Source organism: Heliangelus exortis, chromosome 3 (genome assembly GCF_036169615.1).
Source record: "Heliangelus exortis chromosome 3, bHelExo1.hap1, whole genome shotgun sequence".
Lineage (NCBI taxonomy): Eukaryota > Metazoa > Chordata > Aves > Apodiformes > Trochilidae > Heliangelus > Heliangelus exortis.
Window position 1 is genome coordinate 1,768,957 of NC_092424.1, and position 19,501 is coordinate 1,788,457.

General features: G+C 38.4%; 1 protein-coding gene across 32 annotated transcripts in view; it reads left to right on the plus strand.

The window, feature by feature from the left end:
• AFDN (afadin, adherens junction formation factor) overlaps positions 1 to 19,501 on the plus strand; it is a 117,068-nt gene that overhangs the window by 43,509 nt on the left and 54,058 nt on the right. For 25 of the 32 annotated variants that reach the window (XR_011724876.1, XM_071738845.1, XM_071738859.1 and 22 more), the window contains exons 7-15: positions 3,635 to 3,746; positions 4,149 to 4,316; positions 5,591 to 5,635; positions 9,354 to 9,448; positions 10,234 to 10,496; positions 12,259 to 12,328; positions 14,383 to 14,498; positions 17,639 to 17,700; positions 18,231 to 18,436. Coding sequence is in view for 31 of the 32 variants with exons in the window: in XM_071738845.1 (XP_071594946.1) it covers positions 3,635 to 3,746; positions 4,149 to 4,316; positions 5,591 to 5,635; positions 9,354 to 9,448; positions 10,234 to 10,496; positions 12,259 to 12,328; positions 14,383 to 14,498; positions 17,639 to 17,700; positions 18,231 to 18,436 (1,137 nt within the window). In the remaining variant the exon portion in view is untranslated. The remainder of the gene's footprint in view (positions 1 to 3,634; positions 3,747 to 4,148; positions 4,317 to 5,590; positions 5,636 to 9,353; positions 9,449 to 10,233; positions 10,497 to 12,258; positions 12,329 to 14,382; positions 14,499 to 17,638; positions 17,701 to 18,230; positions 18,437 to 19,501) is intronic. The other 7 variants (XM_071738853.1, XM_071738867.1, XM_071738869.1 and 4 more) reach the window with 1 other exon arrangement.

The window sequence follows — 19,501 nt, forward strand, 5'->3', positions numbered from 1 at the left end:
TAGGGGATTTATTGAACTGATGGCACACTTGCCAGGGGAAGTATTGCAAGTCATGGTTGTGGAGGTGTTCTCCCTCCCTTCCCCTTGTTCTCTGATCTTCTGTAGGGATATTTAATGTAGAAAATAGTCTGAGGAATGTTGCTTTGATCTTGGCAAAGATTAACAAAGTCTTTGCTGTGAAGCAAATTGATTTAAATGAGTTTTCTGGAAAGCATTTTTGGAAAATATTTTGCCTTTCTGAGCAAGGCATCTTCTTGATGTAGGAAGTCTCTGCAAGGGCCTCAGTTATAAGTTGTGTGCTCATGTGAAATATCTGAGTGGTCTTCATTGGCTAACTGCAGGTCTTTTAACTTTATTTATTTATTATATATGCCTTTAAATGTAGAAGACTTTATTGGTTTGTAGCCATAGCAGTTGGCTAAAATCTACTTGGACTTCCTCAACACTTCTGCTGATGCAGTGCTCGAGTTTCATCATTAGAATCCTCCATTTTTTTGGTGTGAAATTAGGTATTTTAACCTAACCTGAGAATGTACTTTTTGCCAAATATTCTAGGAAGTTGCTTTTGTTGCTTGAAACATGACAGTATCTTAGTTTTAGCTTCCTGTGTCTTTCATCATTGCTTTGGTTTGGCAGCTCAACCCCATAGTGCCAGCTGGGTGTCACTGCTGCTCCTTTACCCCTTTTCCTCATACTTCACAGAAAATCCATTCTTATTCTTTACTTTTTTACTCTGTAACTTTAGTTTTCTGTTGGTTGAGATTTTTAAATGTTTTGCTGGTGGCAGTGAAGTCTCCTCAAAGAAGATTTAAGCAACACAATTTACTTAATCATTAAGAGATTTTAAGTTATACAAGACCTTTATAAGGTTGCAGAAACACCAGTAATAAAGTCTACTCACTTCTGAAGTTTCTGTTGAAAGGTGAACACTGTAAAATTTTTTCTGAACACTTCCCATCAATAACTTTTATTGTAAATAAGAGTTATTTAGTTGTTTACTTTCATACCCTCCTCCATGCTGTATCAGGCTGGACCTTTATTCCCAGTTCTAGAACTTCCTGCATGGGACGTGGAAACCAGTTAAATCTTGAAAGTATAACCTTGATTAGACTCTGTTTTAGTTACCATGGCTTTATTTTTTAATTTAGGCATTAAAAAGTTTTTGTGATGTCAAGCAAAACCATGCAGTTCATGGTGATTAGGGTTTGGAGTCCTTGTTTTGTTATTTTTTTTAAGAAATAGACATTATTACAATAGGGTATTAAATATTTTTTAGCAAGATTAGTTGTTTTGGGGTTTTTTTTCAGATGCCTCTGTTCCCAATTTGTAAGGAAAATTAAGGATTAATTGATTTGAATAAGCAGTTATATTAAAACATGAAGTAGATAAGAGTTTTTTGTTTTAAAAACATTGAAATGACAAAAGAACTTATTGGAGACCTATTATAGCATGGGTCTCTTTATGTGAAACTTCTGCTAAGGATAGATCTGATAACTTCCAAAGCATTTGATGGGATAAAGAAGAGAAGATATTACTCAAATACTTAAGCTCCCTGTGGTAAATAATATCTACAGATCAAGCTAAATCCTAAATTGCCTTGGACTTAATTTAAATCTCTTAGCTTGTATTTTCTGCATGTTCCACCACATTTTAAATGGATAAATATAGATTGGAATGGCTTTATGACAATTTGTATGTGCTCATGAATGCAATTATGAGGAAGCAGAGTCTGTTCTTTAGAAGTATCTGTTATTAATTTGGTTCAGGTTGCAGCTGACAGCCTGCACCCAAAACTGGTGATTTTAAGCTGGTTTTACCCCTCTCCATCTCCTGTGCTCCTGCAGAACTCAGGGAGATGTCTCTGCCTGATCTCAGCACTCTGTATGGATTCAAGTTCAGGAAAGGATATTTTACTGCATCTTTTGTTTTTCAAATTGAAACCGAGTTTTTACCCATGAGCCAGAACCCAATCACCAGATCAATTTGTTCCCACATTTCTCCCATTATTCTGCAGTGCAGGGATTTCAGCTTTGTGGTGACTGAGGCAATATTTACAAAAACACAGATAGTGGCTTCATTACAATTTTTTACACCTCCTGCTCTGCACAAGCTCAGATGTGGTGTTTTTGTGTCTTTTTCAGGTCAGGTCACACACTTTGAAGTGAGGTATTGGCTCAGGTTTCCTGAGGGATGGGAGGAATGGAAAGGGGTTGGGAGGAGGAGGGAATTCAGGCTTTTTGTCTGAATTTATCTTGTTTAGATCAACTTTTTTATCTTGTTTAGTTTCCTGTTGCTGTCACTAAGCCCAACACCAGGCACAGGTTGTAGAATTGATTTAAAAATCTGAGCTGGGAAATAGAAGAGTGGTTTGGGAAGATGGTTTGAGTGTAGATGTGTTTCTGTTTCCCTTCAGTTTACACATTTGAATGTTTTTCTCTATAGTATCTTGTCTATTTGAAAATCTAATTAAAGATAATTTAATTAGTCCTATGTTTAGCCAGGTTTTGCATAGAAAACGTTTTAGGCAAAGGCCAATGACTGGATCACATACTTCTGCTCTTAACCCTGCTGGTTTCCTGCTTGGAAGAAGATGAAAGGACATTTGAGGTGGATCTGTGAGAACTTTAAGGCTGAAATGAGTGAGGAGAGGAGGCAAGAACTAAGTGGAACTGAGAACTAAGCTTCTCTGGGGCTGCAGGAGCCAAACTTCAGGAGGTGTTGCATGGGTCGTGGTTGAGAACTGGGAATAATTTTGCCTGGTTTGTTTAAGATGGAACTGTCTGAATTGAAATGGCATTGTTGGGATCAGAGATGAGGGAGTCAAAGGGATTTTATTCTGGCATTCAGCTCTGGAGGGTGCCCAGGCACTGTACCACTGCCTCACTGGGAGGAGCAGTAATGCAAATGTGCCTGAAATCCCAGGCTCTGCCTCCTGGAGAGGCAGAATTCCCGGATCAACATCTCCCCCATTCCCTGCTTTGTCAGGATTTAATTGTAATGTGCATCTCTGTGGTTTTCTTCCCAAGGTATACTGGTAGTTCTTCCTTAAAGCTAGGCAGCATGAAGCAATCGTGTGAAATGCAGTTCAGCTGTCTAAAGATATATCTATAATTTTAAGGAAGATGTATTTAATTTTAAGGAAAAACTTGGGTACTTGTGTCCTCGGAGCAGGGGAAGGTTGGGTAAGAGAAAGGGGCAGGAGGTATCCCCACATTCTTGTTGGCAGCTTGTCTTGCTGTTACTAAAAGTTCTTGCATCATGTGCCAGCTGAAATGGTATCAGCAAAATGAGAGACTGGTTCCAGTTTGTGAGAGATAATTCAGGAAACATCAGGTTGGTTTTGTCATCTCCACAGATTTTTTTTTCCTTCGTCTTCACAGCTGAGAAGTTGGAATATTTTGTTTACTCAAAATGTTGGTTACCTTAAGTGTCACTTGCTTTCTTTTCCTTTTAAAATATATTGTGAGTGTGTAACAAGAGGCAAGAGAGTTAGAAAAAGCCCTGGAAAGCAAAATCCATTTCAGGTTACTGATGTATTATCTCCTGATTTATTTTTGTTTGTTTATAATGAGATATAACCCTGACTCTTCTCTTCTGGTAACAGCTCAGAGAACTGATGATGCTTCTTTTCCAGGTCGTGCTGCCTCCTGGTGCTCAGCACTCTGATGATAAAGGTGCTAAAGAAACTATTCTTGATGATGATGAGTGCCCACTGCAGATATTCAGAGAGTGGCCTACAGATAAAGGTATGTCTGAAAAGCTTGGAAGGATTTTTTTGTGCCTTTGTAAGCCATGATGTGGACCCCCTGTACAGTAGGAAATCAGAACATAAATGCCAGTGTTTTTTTTTCAGGTGCTATTAATGACTGAAGCTTTTAGAGTTATTTACTAGTTCAGTCAGCAGTGTTTATAGTAATACATCCTTAGAAAGTTGAAGGATTTTACATTTTAAACCAAAGTTTCTAACTTAACTATTGTGGAGAAGTATTCTAGAAATCTTTGGGACAGTTTTAACTTAAAATAACTACAGAAAGAAGTGTCAGGAACTTGCAAGCTGAAAATAATTCTGTGGAACATTTAGAAATCCAGTAGATGTGGGGTGTTTGTTTGTTCACTGGCACTGAGACTCAAAGGATGTTGTGTTTCAGGAATACTGGTTTTTCAGTTGAAAAGGAGGCCTCCTGATTATATCCCAAAGAAATCCAAGAAAATAATGGATGGAAAACCCTTAAAGGGGAAGGAAAGAGTTGACGGGTCTGGCTATGGCTCTTGCCTTCCTCCTGAGAAACTACCATACCTGGTAGAATTAAGCCCAGGTAAGAATTCTGGTTGCCTAATAATCTAAAATACATGGTTACAGAGTAATTCAGATTTTCTAGAAACAAGACTTTGACACAAAGATGTTGGCAGTGTAAGGAGGTGCCATAGCAGCTCTTCTGAATTAGAGCTGTCTGGAGGTAGAGCTGCACGTTGCTATAAGACTAAATTTTAGTTATAAAAGTTTGGAGTTAAAAAAGGGGAGAAAGGATTGACTGACAACATGTCTGGACTAGCATGGTTTCAAATACAAAGTTTTAAGTATTGCAAAACAAAAAAAACTACTCAAACTTCAATTCCTTTTGTATTTTTTGGATATTATTGTAAGGAAAACAGTTGAACAGGTTGTGTGGTGATTTGGAGGGGGAACCAGAAAAAGCATTACTTAGAGCTGTTTTGGTTTACCTTTGGAATACACTGTAGCATACCTAGAAAAACAAAACATCTCTTAATTTCTGTTGTCTTCATGTTTAAGGAGTCAGACACAGACTTCCAGTTTTTGGTGATATAGTTGTTTGCAGCTCTTTTTTCCTACTAAGTCTAATTGTGGTATGCTCAGGTATCCAAGTGATGTGTAATTTGAAGCCTAAATGTTTGCCTTTTGTAAAGCAAGGGTGGTGCTGAAAACTTGGACCAGAACTGCAAACAAAAGATTAAATTCCTAGTGTGGAATGTTTTTGGAAAAGCCAGGTGAAATTAGCAGTACAGAGAACGTATTAAATGTATTTTTATTGCGTGCTGTATGCTGAGGTTTGATTTGCATATTAATATTTTGGATTCTTTTAATAGTAATTTATTTGGGTGTTTTTTTAATGTGTGCTCCAAACTCTCCCTCTCCGTGGAGCTTTGTTGCCTTAGCATTAAAGCCTTGTGCTTGGGCAGTGGAGCAAGACATCCATTAACTCAGAGAGGAAAAACAATCTGCAATGCCACAGGTGGCAAAGCTGTGTACTGAGCCCTTTTCACATTGCCTGTGGGACTGACCTTTTGTTCATGTTTTTCTTCTAACAGCTTGTTGTCCCTTTTCTAAACAATAAGGATTGTTTCACTCAGTAGCTTTGTAGTCCTGGTGTCTTGAGATATTCTGTGCAGTTTCTAAAGTTGAAAGAGTTTTGATGCACTTCAGCCGTATGAATTGAATAACCTGGTGTCTGGCTCCAGTTTCACCCTTTCCTGTCTTTTCTTTTCCTGCCCTCTTTCACATGTTCTGCATGGTTTCTGTCCTGCTGGTGCTGCCTTCACCTGGGTCCTCTGCATGTGTTTCTAACCCCAGGGAGAAGGAATCACTTTGCCTACTACAACTATCACGCTTACGAAGGTAACGCTCTATTTCATACTCTTCCCTCATTAGTCACTAAAAAAACCAAACTATGGCCTTTAAATCTTTTGTTTCTTTTTGACAAATGGTAAGGCTGCCGTGCTAATCTTAATTTTTTTCCCAAGGGACTGTTCCTCTGAAGCAATCATTTATCTTATTATTATTATTATCTTAACCATTTCATTATTCTGTCTGTGGACAAACGTCAAACCATGAATGTGCTGCCTCCACCTGAGGTTAACAAATTTTGTAGGGTGATTGAGAAGCAGTGTTGGGGGAGAGAGAAAAATCTCTTTGATCCATCTGCTTGCAGAATTCTTGCTCAAAAAGTGAACTGTGTCAATGGCATGGGGCTCACTGGGCTGTATTCAGTGCTTCTTCTTGTCCATGCACTGGATGAAATCCATTTTGATGTGCAGGATCTCTGGTAGAGTGACCCCACTCTGGTGTTCTGTAGCATCCTTTGGGATTTCTGCTGCCTGGTTTGTTTTGTCATCTAATGTTAATGGTGTAAGCCAGAGATGTAGTCACATCATACACTAGAGTTGGGTTCAGTTCTATCTGTAGGGTTTGAAGTTGATCACCTAACCTGCAAACTCTTCGGGATCTTTGGTTCTCCTTGGAGTTTAATGTCATGTTTAGATGTGTCCTGCTTTTGCCAAACTGGCAAGAATCCACATTTTTCTTTGTAGTGAAACATCTACCAAAACACTTTTTCCTTTTTGTTGCTTTTTAGCTTCTATTTCCTTGTTTTATTTTCTAGGCTGGTATAAAAGTACTAAATGTTGGTGTTTTCCTGACAACACTGAGGTTTAAAGAACTCTTCCAACTTGTGCCCTGAGTGCTCAACCCATTGATGAATTCAGACTGCTTGTTCATTGTCTGTCTTCCTGAAAACTTTGACCAGCCAAATTTCTGAATTTAAAGGAAAACAGTGCATCAGATAAAAGCCCCAGATACATTATTCCCTCCCCAAATCCTGGGCTTCAAGTTGTATGTCTTGGATCCTGTGCATTGTCCTTCTGAACCCCCAGAAGTCTCTAAAGTTTGGCTGAGACCCTCTTGGGCTGTCATGGTTTGGGAGCTGGGATTTGCCATTAGGGATGGAGGATTCTGGAGGAATGCATTCCAAACAACCTCTAGGCCAGCTTCCAGTTGTTGAAAAACAGGAAACACAAGACTTGACATTGTAGTCTAATGCAACCTTCCTGCCCTCCCCCAGAACAAAAAGCCCTTTCATTCTGGTTAGGATTTGGAGTAGCTGTCATCAAGATACCTTTTCTTGTAGAAACTGAATTTTACTGCTGGTGCTCCAAAGAACTTTCAGTAGCACCTTGAATTTTGCTCCTTTCCCTCAGAAGAAAAAAAAAAATGTTTGAATCCAGTGCAGTGGTTTTGAATTAAGTTTTTTCTTCTTACATTGGACACTCCAGAGAAACCAAGCAGTCTTCATTTGCCTCAGCAGAAACACCATGTTACTAAATTAAATTCCTTCTATGAAAGCACTTTTTCCATGACATGCATCAATAGTGAGGCCATACAGAGGTGGGAAGTAAACATTTATTAGCAGGAACTTGGTATTGATTGAGTCACAAGTGCTGATCTCAGGAAGGAAATGCAGAAGTTATCTCAAATAAGCACTTGAAAACCATAAGATTTTATCATGTGTTTTATGGAATAGTTCAGAAATATGTAAGAATATTTTAAAGTTTTATTTTAAGATACCAAAAAATTAAAAAGGAGAGAGTGGGAGGGAAGTTTATTTAGTATAGGGATGAAATCAACTAGCCCATAAATCCTGTTCTCTAATCTGTATATAAAGGGTTTTGGAGAAAGTGCAGTGAGAAGTTGTCAACCCTACATAACTGGCCCAGACTTTTAGGCCACTGACTTCTGAGGTTCTGCTATTTTTGCATGTGAAACAAGGATTCCAAATTAAATCTTAACTTTTGAGAGACACATTTCCCAAATTGTGATGCTGTGGGTAGAAGGAGTAAATGTTGGACTTCTGGATTCATAAATAAGTGAAGAAGCTTCTCTAAGTTTTGAGGTCTAAGTTGTGGGGAGATGCTCCCAGGTCTCTGAATTATTTTAATAATCAGATGTATTTAGTAGCACATTTCCTGTCTGCATTGGGTGACATTGCAGATGCAGCCATATAATTTCTGATTAGCATCATTAATTATGAAAAACTGCACTCAATTTGCTGAAGCTCCTGTATTAGCATTACTTTTTTTTTTTTTTAGTGCACAGTGATATTAGATGTATGTTACTGTAGACTCAAACAGTGGGATTTAACAAAAGGCTTATCTCTACCTGAAAAAATGTTCAGAGGACTGAGTGCTTCTATGTTTAATAATTTTTGTGTGTGTGATGGATGACAAATTATTATTATTATAGTGATTCTAAATATGTTCAATAACTGGATAGTACATAGTGATTTTTTGTTCTTTTATGCTGTTGATTTCCTTTCTTTGTGTCTTCTGCTTTTACTAGTTCTTAATTTTAAATCTTCTCTGAGCTGTTGACCTTATTCAATCATAGAATCATAGAATGGTTTTGGTTTGGAGGGAACTTAAAGATCATTTAGTTTCCACTCCCCTGCATGGGCAGGGACACCTCCCACTTGACCATTCTTTTAAATACTTCTCACTGAAGGGTTGCTTGAGGGTTTCATGAGCTAAGTGAAAGTTTAGGGCATGCATTCTGACTTAAATAAACAGGGTCTGGTAATAATGCTGGGAGTTTTCAATTAGATTTATGGAGGTTGTGTTTACAGTCACCTTCACTTAAAGTCTGAAGATGACTGATATCCCACAGGAGACACAGGATCCCTCACTTCAGTGATGCTCATGCTTTTTTGGAATGACTTGAGATCATTCTTTGTCCACAAGTAACATATTCCTTGTCCTGCAGACTCCCTTTTTTTTTTTTTTTTTTTTGCATCCTCCCTTTGGAGGAGGATGAAGCCAGAGGAGTCAGAAGTGACAGTAATAGTTCAGAGTATTAAAATGTGTGCCAGACCCCATCTGTGTTGGCCTGTGAAGGCAGCAGCTAAATCCTGTGCTGCTCCCAGTGTGTTGTTATATTTTACTCTGTTGGGACTTCTGAAGGGAGGAAGAAAAGAAACCTTGACTTCATTTTCTGCAAGATGAAAATGTTGGTCACTGCAAAGATAATTCCAGAAGTGATGTGTATCAAGACTAAAGCTGCCATTGGTAAACATTTTGCAAGATTCACTTCTAATATTACTCTACTTCAGTATCTGGTGGCTAGAAAAGAGTTTGGCATGTTGTCCACCTGACAGTAAATTGTGCTGACAATCTGTGCTTTTAATAAGATCAATAAATACTATACCTAGAGAGAGATGCAGATACACTCTTTGCTAATTTTTTAAGCCCATAGTGATACATAAAATGTTGAAGGTTAACAATTTTTTTTGCTTAAACTTCTAAGGAAACAAATTTTTCAAAGTATGTTCAAAATAGTAGTTCTTGATGAATTTGTTCTTTTCACTTGCAGAAGACAAACTCTGTTGCGTGAGCTCTTTTCATGTTTTTATAGCTTCTATCTTGAAAGAAATGTCTATATATTTTTTTTTTTTTTTTTTTTTTGGAGAACATTGGTACTCTGAGCTAACTTGCAATACTGTAGAAATAGTGTGTGAGTATTTCAGCTTTAATAGCTTGCCAATTGATGTTTGTCATCTGCTTCCCAGATGGCTCTGACTCCAGAGATAAACCAAAGCTCTATCGTCTACAACTAAGTGTCACTGAAGTTGGGACTGAAAAATTTGATGACAATTCCATTCAGGTATTGTGGGCTGGGGGGGGCAAGCAGATGACAGAACTGATCTGATGTTGATCATTATGTCTAAGTGCAGAAAATTATTCTGTGACTCTTGACTGATACAGCTCCTTAAGGGGATCTCAGACCTTGTTCAAAGATCCGGATTAATGATGAGCAGCTAAGTTCTCCCTCAAAGCTAGAAGGGTAAAATATTACTTCAGTTTCATGTTAATGGTCCAAATTCTTTGATTTATTTTATTTCATCTCCGTTGCTTTAAGAATTTCTTAAGGATTTCATCATTTAAAATGGGGGATTTTTCATCCACTGGATCAAGTGGTGTGTGTCAGTGCTTTTCCTGCCTTTCCAGTCCTACTCTCACCCCTTGGAGAGAGGTTGAATTTCTGACATTTCCAAGATAAGCACAGTTACATCAACTTCATACCAGGGAGTCTCTTCCAGTACCCTGAGTCCATGTAAGTGCAGTTAATTGGCTTGAAATATTTGCATTAGGAGATTTCACATCACAAGAGCAAGTGGAAGAAAACAGTTCTGAACATCAGATGACCAAAAATACAAAGACTTTTAAGGAATTTCTGTTGCACATTCTGTTTGCATGTCTGTTTATCAGTGTTGCAAGAAAAATAGAAGTGAAACTCAGCTGATCTTAGTCACACTCATCTGTGTTAAATTCATCAGCAAGTTAAGTTACTACTTGGTTAATAGGGTAAGCTGCAGATGAATCGGGTTTGTTTCAATTTCTGCTGCAGTCTAATTCAGTTTATTCTGTGTTAACCTTTTCTCTTTGCAGTTATTTGGTCCAGGAATTCAACCTCATCATTGTGACCTCACCAATATGGATGGAGTTGTGACTGTAACCCCCAGAAGCATGGATGCTGAAACTTATGTGGAGGGGCAGCGAATCTCTGAAACCACCATGCTGCAGAGTGGCATGAAGGTCCAGTTTGGGTCATCTCATGTATTTAAGTTTGTGGATCCCACTCAGGACCATATTATTCCTAAAAGACCTATTGATTCCAGCCTTATGGTCAAAGGTCCAAGGCACAAAACTGGGTGAGTACAATTATGGGTTAGTACAACTGGCCCATAAATCCTCTTCTCTAATCTGTATATAAAGGGTTTTGGAGAAAGTGCAGTGAGAAGTTGTGAGCCCTACATAACTGGCCCTGGCTTTTATGCCACTGACTTCTGAGGTTCTGCTATTTTTGCATGTGAAACAAGGATTCCATATTAAATCTTAACTTTTGAGAGGCAGATTTCCCAAATTGTGATGCTGTGGGTAGAAGGAGTAAATGTTGGACTTCTGGATTCATAAATAAGTGAAGAAGCTTCTCTAGGTTTTGAGGTCTAAGTTGTGGGGAGATGCTCCCAGGTCTCTGAATTATTTTAATAATCAGATGTATTTAGTAGCACATTTCCTGTCTGCATTGGGTGACATTTTCTTCCCATTGAGGTCAAGGGATGAGCTTTGTAAAAAAATAGAGAATGAGAGCACTATGAATGGGCTGTGAGTAGAGGATGATATTGAAATGAGTTTTGAGTAGCTGCTTTTAAGTGTTTTATATATAATAACTATTTTAATACTTGAGCTCCACCTTGTGATTTCTCTCAGGATTAGCAAGTGTCTTTTTGACAAGTTTTCCTGAAGCTTGCTTCTGTGGGATTTCTTATTTGAATGTGAAGTTCAGTTCCAGCCTCCAGGAAAATAAAGAATTAGCTGAATGTTTTCTGTTTTGTTTTGCCTTAGCCAGTAACTTCTAAAATTCCACTGGAGGGATTTGGAAAATAAGTAGGGTAGTGACAAAATCAGACTGTCAGGAACTAAATGTCTCAATACAGCAATCATTTTTTACAGGGTGATTACTTCTGGTTTCTTTGTTGCAAGGATCAACGGTCTAGAAGTCCATCTTATTTCTCTATATTGTCATATTTTTAATAGGTCCATAATAAAAATACTGATCATGGCTTCAGTGGCTTGTAAGGGCTCAGGTATTATTTGTTGGGGGGTGTTGTGGGTTATTTTTATTTTTAGTTTGTTTGGTTTTTAGTGGCTATAGAAATAATGAGGAGAAACACCCTTAAAATCAGATAGGATGGCCTGGAATAAATTAGATCAGATCTCCCATCCTCTCTGGGTCCAAATGAGAGTACTAGCATAGTATACTTTAACTATTATTATTTTTTGTTCCACTTTATTTTAACTTGGAAGTAGACTATGTCCTTGTTGCAGGCAGCCCTTCAGCCCTTCAGGTTTCATGGAATGTTTCTGCCTGGAGCTGATCCTACATCCAGCATGCAGATCAGGAGCAAATTTTGCAGGTTTTTACCTTGTCAGCTGCCAAGCACTGTGCTGCTCCAGAGCTTGCACTGGAAGCTGAATTTCTGGCAAAGGGCTGCTGCAGCTCCAGCAATCAGATATAATTTAAATATTGAGAATAATCAGATAATGAAATGCAATAATGCTGTTTGTAAATGGCTGACATTATCAGGATTGTTGTAGAGTTGGTACTGAGGAGCTGAGCAGAAAATTGTAGCAGGTCCATGACAGTGAATACAGCACCTTGAACATGTCTGGGTTTCCTGTTATTTATATTTTTGTGTGTATATTCTCACTGGACTAAAACAACAATCTTCTTCCAAATGAAATTAGAGTTATTTGTACTGTTTTTCTATAAAGAATTGATCCAGTGTTTCAAAAAGTGAATACTAGCTGGACTCATGGCATACATCTTTAATTTACTAATTTTAGCTACTGCTAAATGTTGAGCAATGTAATTTCTAAAATGTGCTTGTAATGTGCTTATCTTGCTTCTAGAGCTGTTCAGGAAACCACGTTTGATCTGGAGGGAGATGTTCACAGTGGAACAGCATTGCCAGCAAGCAAGGTACTATATTATGACTAAATTAATAATAAAAGAAGTGACTAAGTTAGGTCAAAATTAAAACATGACTCGTGTTTGGGAAAGTGCAGCCAGTTCATCATTCTCCCCAGGCATCTGCTGTGGGTGGACTTGGCTAAAAATGTGCATTTTTTTTTTTTCCCCACAAAACTGTTCTGTTTGAGCTGGGATTTGGCATTCATTCTGTGCAACAGGAAATTTGTCTTTTAGAACCATTTTTTCCCAAACTGCCCTACTGAAAAGGCAGATTACATGCAGGTAAAGATCCCATCAGCCATGCTGCTTGTTGTGTGAGCACATGATTGGTGTCACCTGCCAGAGGCTAAATAAATCTTTTATATAAATGTGTCCAATTTTAATTTAACTGGGCCTTTAAAATTTAATGACTGACTTTTGTGTTAGTAGAGTTCTGTACACACACTCTCTAAACAAACCCTCTCTGCAGTCATAGTTATAAACATTTTATGAGGTGATCATCTTTTCTTCCTTTATTTCTGCCCTGTCTTTCTGTTCATAAATTCTGTGCCAGAGTTGCATTTTCCAAGGGCATAAAACCAGAGTGAAATGACACAATGGTTAATGCCTTTCCTTGTGTTGCAGGTGAAATGAGAGAATAAATTATTTCAGCAGCATCAAATGCAGTAGTCCTCCCAGAAATGCATTTCTATTTTTTTATTATCCAATTGAAATATTTGTAAAAAAGTGTAGTGATATTGGTGTGGCAGTGTAGGTATTAATAATACTCTGATACCTTTTGCACATATCTGTTAATCTTAATTTTTTTTTCTTGCTGAAGACTTCTGATTCTGTTTTTCTCCTTTATAGCTTTGTGACAAAACGATTTTTTTATCTTGGGTGCATTCTGATAAAAATTTGTTTAGTGACATCTTGGGAGGAAAAAAAAAGAAACTTCAAAAAGTACTAAGAATACCCCAGAAGTTGTTCAGAATTGGAGATTCTGACATTATTACAGAAAAATACTTTTAGTGGACCTGGGAAATTTTAATTTATTTATTATTTTATTTTTTTAATTTTACTGTTTGAGAATATGTATTACATCTTGTAAATCACTGGGGAATCACTTGGTTTTTTAACTGTAGGATTAGAATACCCATCTCATAGAATTTTGCTTTTCTATATGAAATAAGTGTAACAATAACTTAAAGTCAAGTTCTCTGAGAGCTGGTGATGAGAAGTGATTCATGGGTTGGCATTTCAGTGAAAAACCCATTTTGTTCAAACTCTTCCTTTGAAATGCACTTTTTGGGTTTCTTGCAAATTATTCAGCCCTAGACATTTCTTGGGAAAAGTTGAAATGATTCTTAATTTATTGAGGTGTTGATTCTACTGTTTACACTGATAAATAATTGCTGCAGAGTTTGCAGTGTGGTTTCCCCCTTCCTGATAAGGTTTGGTGTGATTGGAGAACATAAATTAAAAGCTTCCTATTAAGGAGCTTTTGACACTGAAAGAAAACAAACAATATGATACATTAAAAAATAAAGAATTCACACTTTGAATTACCACTTCTTGTCTTGGAAAATGATGTGCAGCAATCTAGGAGCCTGTGAGTTATGTGCAGATCAGACTGCCCTAAAGAACAGGATAAATTCTAGCAATAATGTCAGCAGATACAGAAGCAGGGTAGGGGAGCCAGCTCTAAATCTGTCAGAGGTTTCACTTTATCTCTTAACTCAAGTTTTCAGCAACAATTCGGTCTTAATTTACGTCGATAGCTACACAAGTTTTAAATAAAGTCATCTTTCCATCTTCTTGTCATAAAGAACTTTTAATTTTCTATTCTGGCAACATAAAACAACAGCTCCTAGCTGGCCATGGTCATTTTTTGAATGGCAAGTGTGTTCTTGGGTGTTTCATTGTGCTGAAACCAAGGTGCTGAGCCCCTGGATTCCGTGCTGGGCTCCTCTCTTCTCTTTTCCCATCTCTCTTTTCAAGCCTCCAAATTGCCCCTTGGTTTTCCCACTGCTGCCTGAGCCACTCTTTGCATGTTAAGCACCTCTCCTGCTCTTTTGAATTAGAGCACCAGCAGGCTGGATGGGGACAGGACATCATCAGCATCCAGCACAACTGAACGAGGAATGGTGAAGCCCATGATCAGAATAGAGCAGCAGGATTACCGCAGACAGGACAGCAGGTAGGAAATCTGGGATCCCCACTACTCCTCAGAATGGGAAGGAAAAAAAAAAACCAAACCCAAAACCTGGGTGTTTTTTGTGATGCATCAAGAAGTGTGTTAAAAAAATTTTAAGGCACTTGATTTCTTTGTTTTCCCTGTGGAAAATGAGATTTTCTTTGAGATCTCGCTCCAAGTAAGCCCTGGGATTAACAATCAAACCAAGAAATTTAGATTATTAATTAAAAAAAAAAAAATGTGGTATCTCTATCCTTGAATATACTCAAAACCTGAATGGACAAAATAATGAGCAGCTTGCTTGAGCAGGAAAGGTGGACCAGATGATCTTCAGAGCAATTCTGTGAAAAGAGGTCTTTCCCAACTCTTAAGAAAAATACAATATTGTGTTGCTGTCCCCATCAATCAGCTTCTTTAATTTAGATGAACTGCTGTGACACATGGATGAAAGGTAAGGGAAATTTGTGCAGGGTTGAGAAGCTCACTGGTTCAAAAGGTGGTATGAAGCTGTTGTTACTTCTAGGTGGGTTTATTGTTCACTAGACAGAAAGCAGTTCAGAGATGGGAATGGTGGGGAAAAAAAACAAAGCAGAAAATTGTGCTTCCACCTGAACTGAATTCCTGATGTTCTGGTGTTTTGAAGCAGGGATGATTTTCTTAAATGCTTTCAGTGAGGTGACAGTAGAACAAAGCTTCATTCTACTCTGCACTCTCTATTTGGAGTCAGCATCCTGAGTGTCCTTTTCAGAGCTGTTTTTTATTAAGGTTGCTGAAGATTTCAACCATTTATGTTGAATTACCAGTAGATGTCAATTTTGTCTCTCATAAAAGATTGGACAGAACTTCTTTGTGAACTTTTTATAGCTTGTGAGAAATTCCTGAGGTTTCTACTGTTAATATTCCTTGAGTTCTTCCTGTGCATTTCTACTTGTGTAAGGTTATTAAATTTCTGTATTTCTGCCTTTCAGCCAGAGCACTTGTTCTAAAGAGAATTATCTTGTGCTAGAGTTAATGCATTGCAAAATTACAGAGCCAGCTGTGAGCTATATCTTGGCTTTGTTTTGGGTTTTTTTCATTTTTAAAATACCTTTTGAAGGTAATACTCATAGCAGTGTAACTTACTATGCACAGGTGGTTTTTTTTCACCTTGGTACCTGTGCAATGATATCCAGATTACACTTAGATTTGGGATAGCTACAACTGCAGAGATCTTCATCACCAATGTTGGCAGTGATACTTTATTTCTGTAAATACCTTGTGTGTACACTGTGTGCTGGGTAATTACACTGTGAGTTAGCTAATTACACATTCCTATCATGTGGTATCCCTGATAATTCACTGTGTTGAGCTGAACAATTTACCAAAATCATGCTATGCAATTAGGAAATGGCAGGCAATGAGCTGCTGAAGTAAATTGAATTCTTGCCTTTTGCAGATGTGGTTTGTAAATCTTTAGTTAGGCTTCCTCTGGGAATCTCTGGCCTCACTTTGTGACCTGACTGAGCAGTTCCAGGTTCCTGTTACTCAATAACTACTCCACCTCTGTCCTAAGTGCCCTTGCCTGTTCAGTTTGTGTGTGTTCATCACTTTGCTCCAAGATGAAGAATCAGACAAATAGGATTTTCTCACTGGATGACTTGAAGACCAAAGATTAGAACTTGGCTGCCTTATTTTTTCATCTCTTGTCTTGTAGAAAATACTTGAAATCTGAGAGCAGAAATCCAATTTGCTTACTGGGTGTTGTTGTTCTGACTGTAATGTGATTCTGCAGAAGAAAAGAGGATGAATGTTTAGTCAAGGATTATGGTTGTGCATCCTGGTTAGATAACTGACTTCCAGTACCATGAGCAAGCATAAAATGAAAAAGAAAAAAAGGTTATTTTTTGCCTTCAGTACCCTTCAGGAGTTCTTAAAAACGTGTTTGGATGGAAATGAGAGTACAGATGTAAAAGTGGTGTTAGTGGAATGCAGACACTTGCCTGATTCCCAATTTTAACATTCCTTTACAAAAAAATCTCATTTTGCAAAACTCCTTTGAATGAAAAGCATTATCTGGGTGACATAACTCTGTTAGTTTAGGGTTTTGCAGGTTTAAAAGTCAAAACTTTTATATCAAAAGATACCCTTAGCTTTTTTTGATGATGTCAAAATTTCATTTTAGATCTTTTGTCACCAACTCTCAAAGTTGTCAGGTTGATTTTTACTAAGGAGACACCTGAGCATCAGTGGAGCTTGTCAAATTAGCCAAGTCTATGCCTTCAGTCTCCTATCTTTGGTTTGTGGCATCACTGAAATTTTTGCTGCTTTTTGGAGTGATTTCTGAGGAGAACAAGGCTTTTCTAATCATGATAAATTCCTTTCTTTATCAAAGTTGCTGGGGAAAGTAGAAATCTGCCTGTTGTGTGACACGTGGTTACAAATGACTCTTGCATGGAGAAGTTGTGAAGCTTTCACATATTTCCTACCAAAAGGTGCCTGATGCCAGAGCACTGCCCAATTGATGCTTTTGCTCTGGGGAGGAATGACCTTTTTTAGACAGCAGAAAAATCGATTTTCTGATCATTTTTCTCCTCTGATAGGCACTGGTAAGGGAGTACTGCAATTGGTTCAAGTCAGGACAGAGTTCTGGGGCTCCTGCAAATTTTGCTGTTTCTTAACAATGTTCAGCAGCAACCAGGAGAGAGATAGAGCTGGATTTTGGATTTTGGATTTGGATTTTTTCTTCTTACCATAAGAAAGGCCAAAGGGGTTGACCAAGTTCTCATCACTTTTGGGAGCATTAAATATTCATTTGTTGGAACTAAGCTGATGCTTTGTGTGAAGCTTCCTTTACTTTTTTTTGTGTCCAGGAATAATTTGTTATTTGAGTCAGTGGCAGGTGGCAAACTGAGCCTCTCACTCTGCCCTGCTGGAACTGGAAGGGGATGTTCATGAATAACCCAGGCTGCTCAGTTCATGCAGCTTTTATTCCATCTCTTTCTGCTGTGGGCAAATACAGCTTGAATGATTCTAAAGAAAAAAAAAATAGGGGGGAAAGATGTTGTGCCAGTGTTTGGAGCCAGTGCATTTGGAAAAATCTGTCCTTTTACAGTGGAAATTATACCACCCATGTGTGTGGTTCAATTTTTTTCCTCTTTCTTTAGACCTCAGGATACCCATGGACCAGAGCTGATACTACCTGCCAGTATTGAATTCAGGGAAAGCTGTGAGTAAATCCCTTTTTGAATAAAATCTGAATTTTCATTTAAAGCTTCATATTTTGTTCTCTTGGTCCCCATGTTTTTAAGAGCAAAAAAATAACACACCAGAAATTTGCCCAGACTTCAAATATGGGAAACTAAATAAATTTGTGAGTGAGCAAAGAAACTTCTATGAGTATAAAATAGATATAAAATCAGGGAGCTTTGTAGGAATAGAATGGAAGGGAAGCCTTGTTGTTTGGTCCCTTCACGATGTACGTTTTCAACAACGAGATAGGAAATAATACAGAAATGTTTCCTAAAATTCAGATTTTCTAGCTTTCTGTAGAAGTGCATTGTTACTGTGCTGAAGTAACCTTAGGATTTAGTAATTTAGAGCTGAAATCCTGTGTTACTCCTCTCTCCCCAGCTCCCCCTCCAAAAAGAAACCCTCGGAGCCCCCCGTTATTCCGTTGTTTCGTTTTCTCTTTGTGCCTTGATGGCTTTTTTGTGTTTCTGTGTGATGACCCTTTTTTGTGTTCCTCTTCCTCTGCAGCTGAGGATGCCTTTTTGTCTGCCATTATAAACTACACAAATAGCTCAACAGTTCACTTCAAGCTGTCCCCTACCTATGTTCTGTACATGACCTGTCGGTATGTATTGTCGAGCCAGTACAGACCTGACATCACCCCCACTGAACGTACTCACAAAGTCATTGCAATAGTCAACAAGATGGTGAACATGATGGAAGGAGTCATACAGGTGAGTTTGCTCTGCAACAAACCTTGTCCAAGGGTTCAAACACACGTTGCTGGATTGGCTGGTAGCTTTCTTAGTGTTGAACCAACTCGTGTTAAGGGGCAGAAGCTTGAGTTGTCCATCAGAGAGGGGAGGGACAGGACAAGGGGTAAGGTTTTTAAATACAAAGAGAGGAGCTTAAGGTTAAAAACATTCTTCACCATGAGGGTAGTTAAGGTATTGGAAGAGTTTGCCCAGGGAGGTTGTGGCTGCCCCATCCCTGGCAGAGTCTCAGCCCAGGTTGGATGGGGCTTGGAGCACCCTGGGCTGTGGGAGGTGTCCCTGCCCATGGGGTTGGGACTGGAGGAGCTTTAAGGTCCCTTCCACCCCAAACCATTCTGTGACTCTGTGAGAAGGGTTTGCTTTTGTGTTAATGATGAAAGTAGGGGTAAAAAGCTCTCCTGAGCAATGTGGGAGGTTAGGGAGGGGCTGTTGCTCTGAAGAAGCTCTGAGGAGAAGTTTTTCTTCTGTCCCCTAGAAGGTAAGATCTTTGCAGGCATTCCTGGCTCATGTGAGACAAGCTGGAGGTGCTTATTAATGAATATCATGCAGCCAGCAGTTGTTTGCACTGCTTGGGGCTTGACCATACAAAGAAACATGACTTTTGAGTTTTGATCCCCTTACTTTTATAACTTCTGTAACTTCAAAAATGGTAATACACCTGGGATTTTAGAGCAAAACTGAGACAGTTGCTTTTTAATGGGAAATACAAGTCCTCAAGTATTCCAGTATTATATATGTAGACTGATGGCATTGGTATTAAATGCAAGGCTTCTAAAGAAGCACAGAGGGAGATCTATTTTGTGTAGGAAAGCAGGATAAGGTGCAATGGGTTGCCTGTGAAATCAGACAACACCCTGCACTGTGTGAAATGTAATGGTCATTTCCTAAGAAGAGAGTGCTAGTTCAGGTATCTAGTAATAATTATTATGGTGATTTCTTTGCCTGCAGGTTTTTCTCAGAGGAGAAATCGGAATGTATTTCTTTATTTACCAAAACACATACATTTGTTCCAAAAAGTACTGCTGC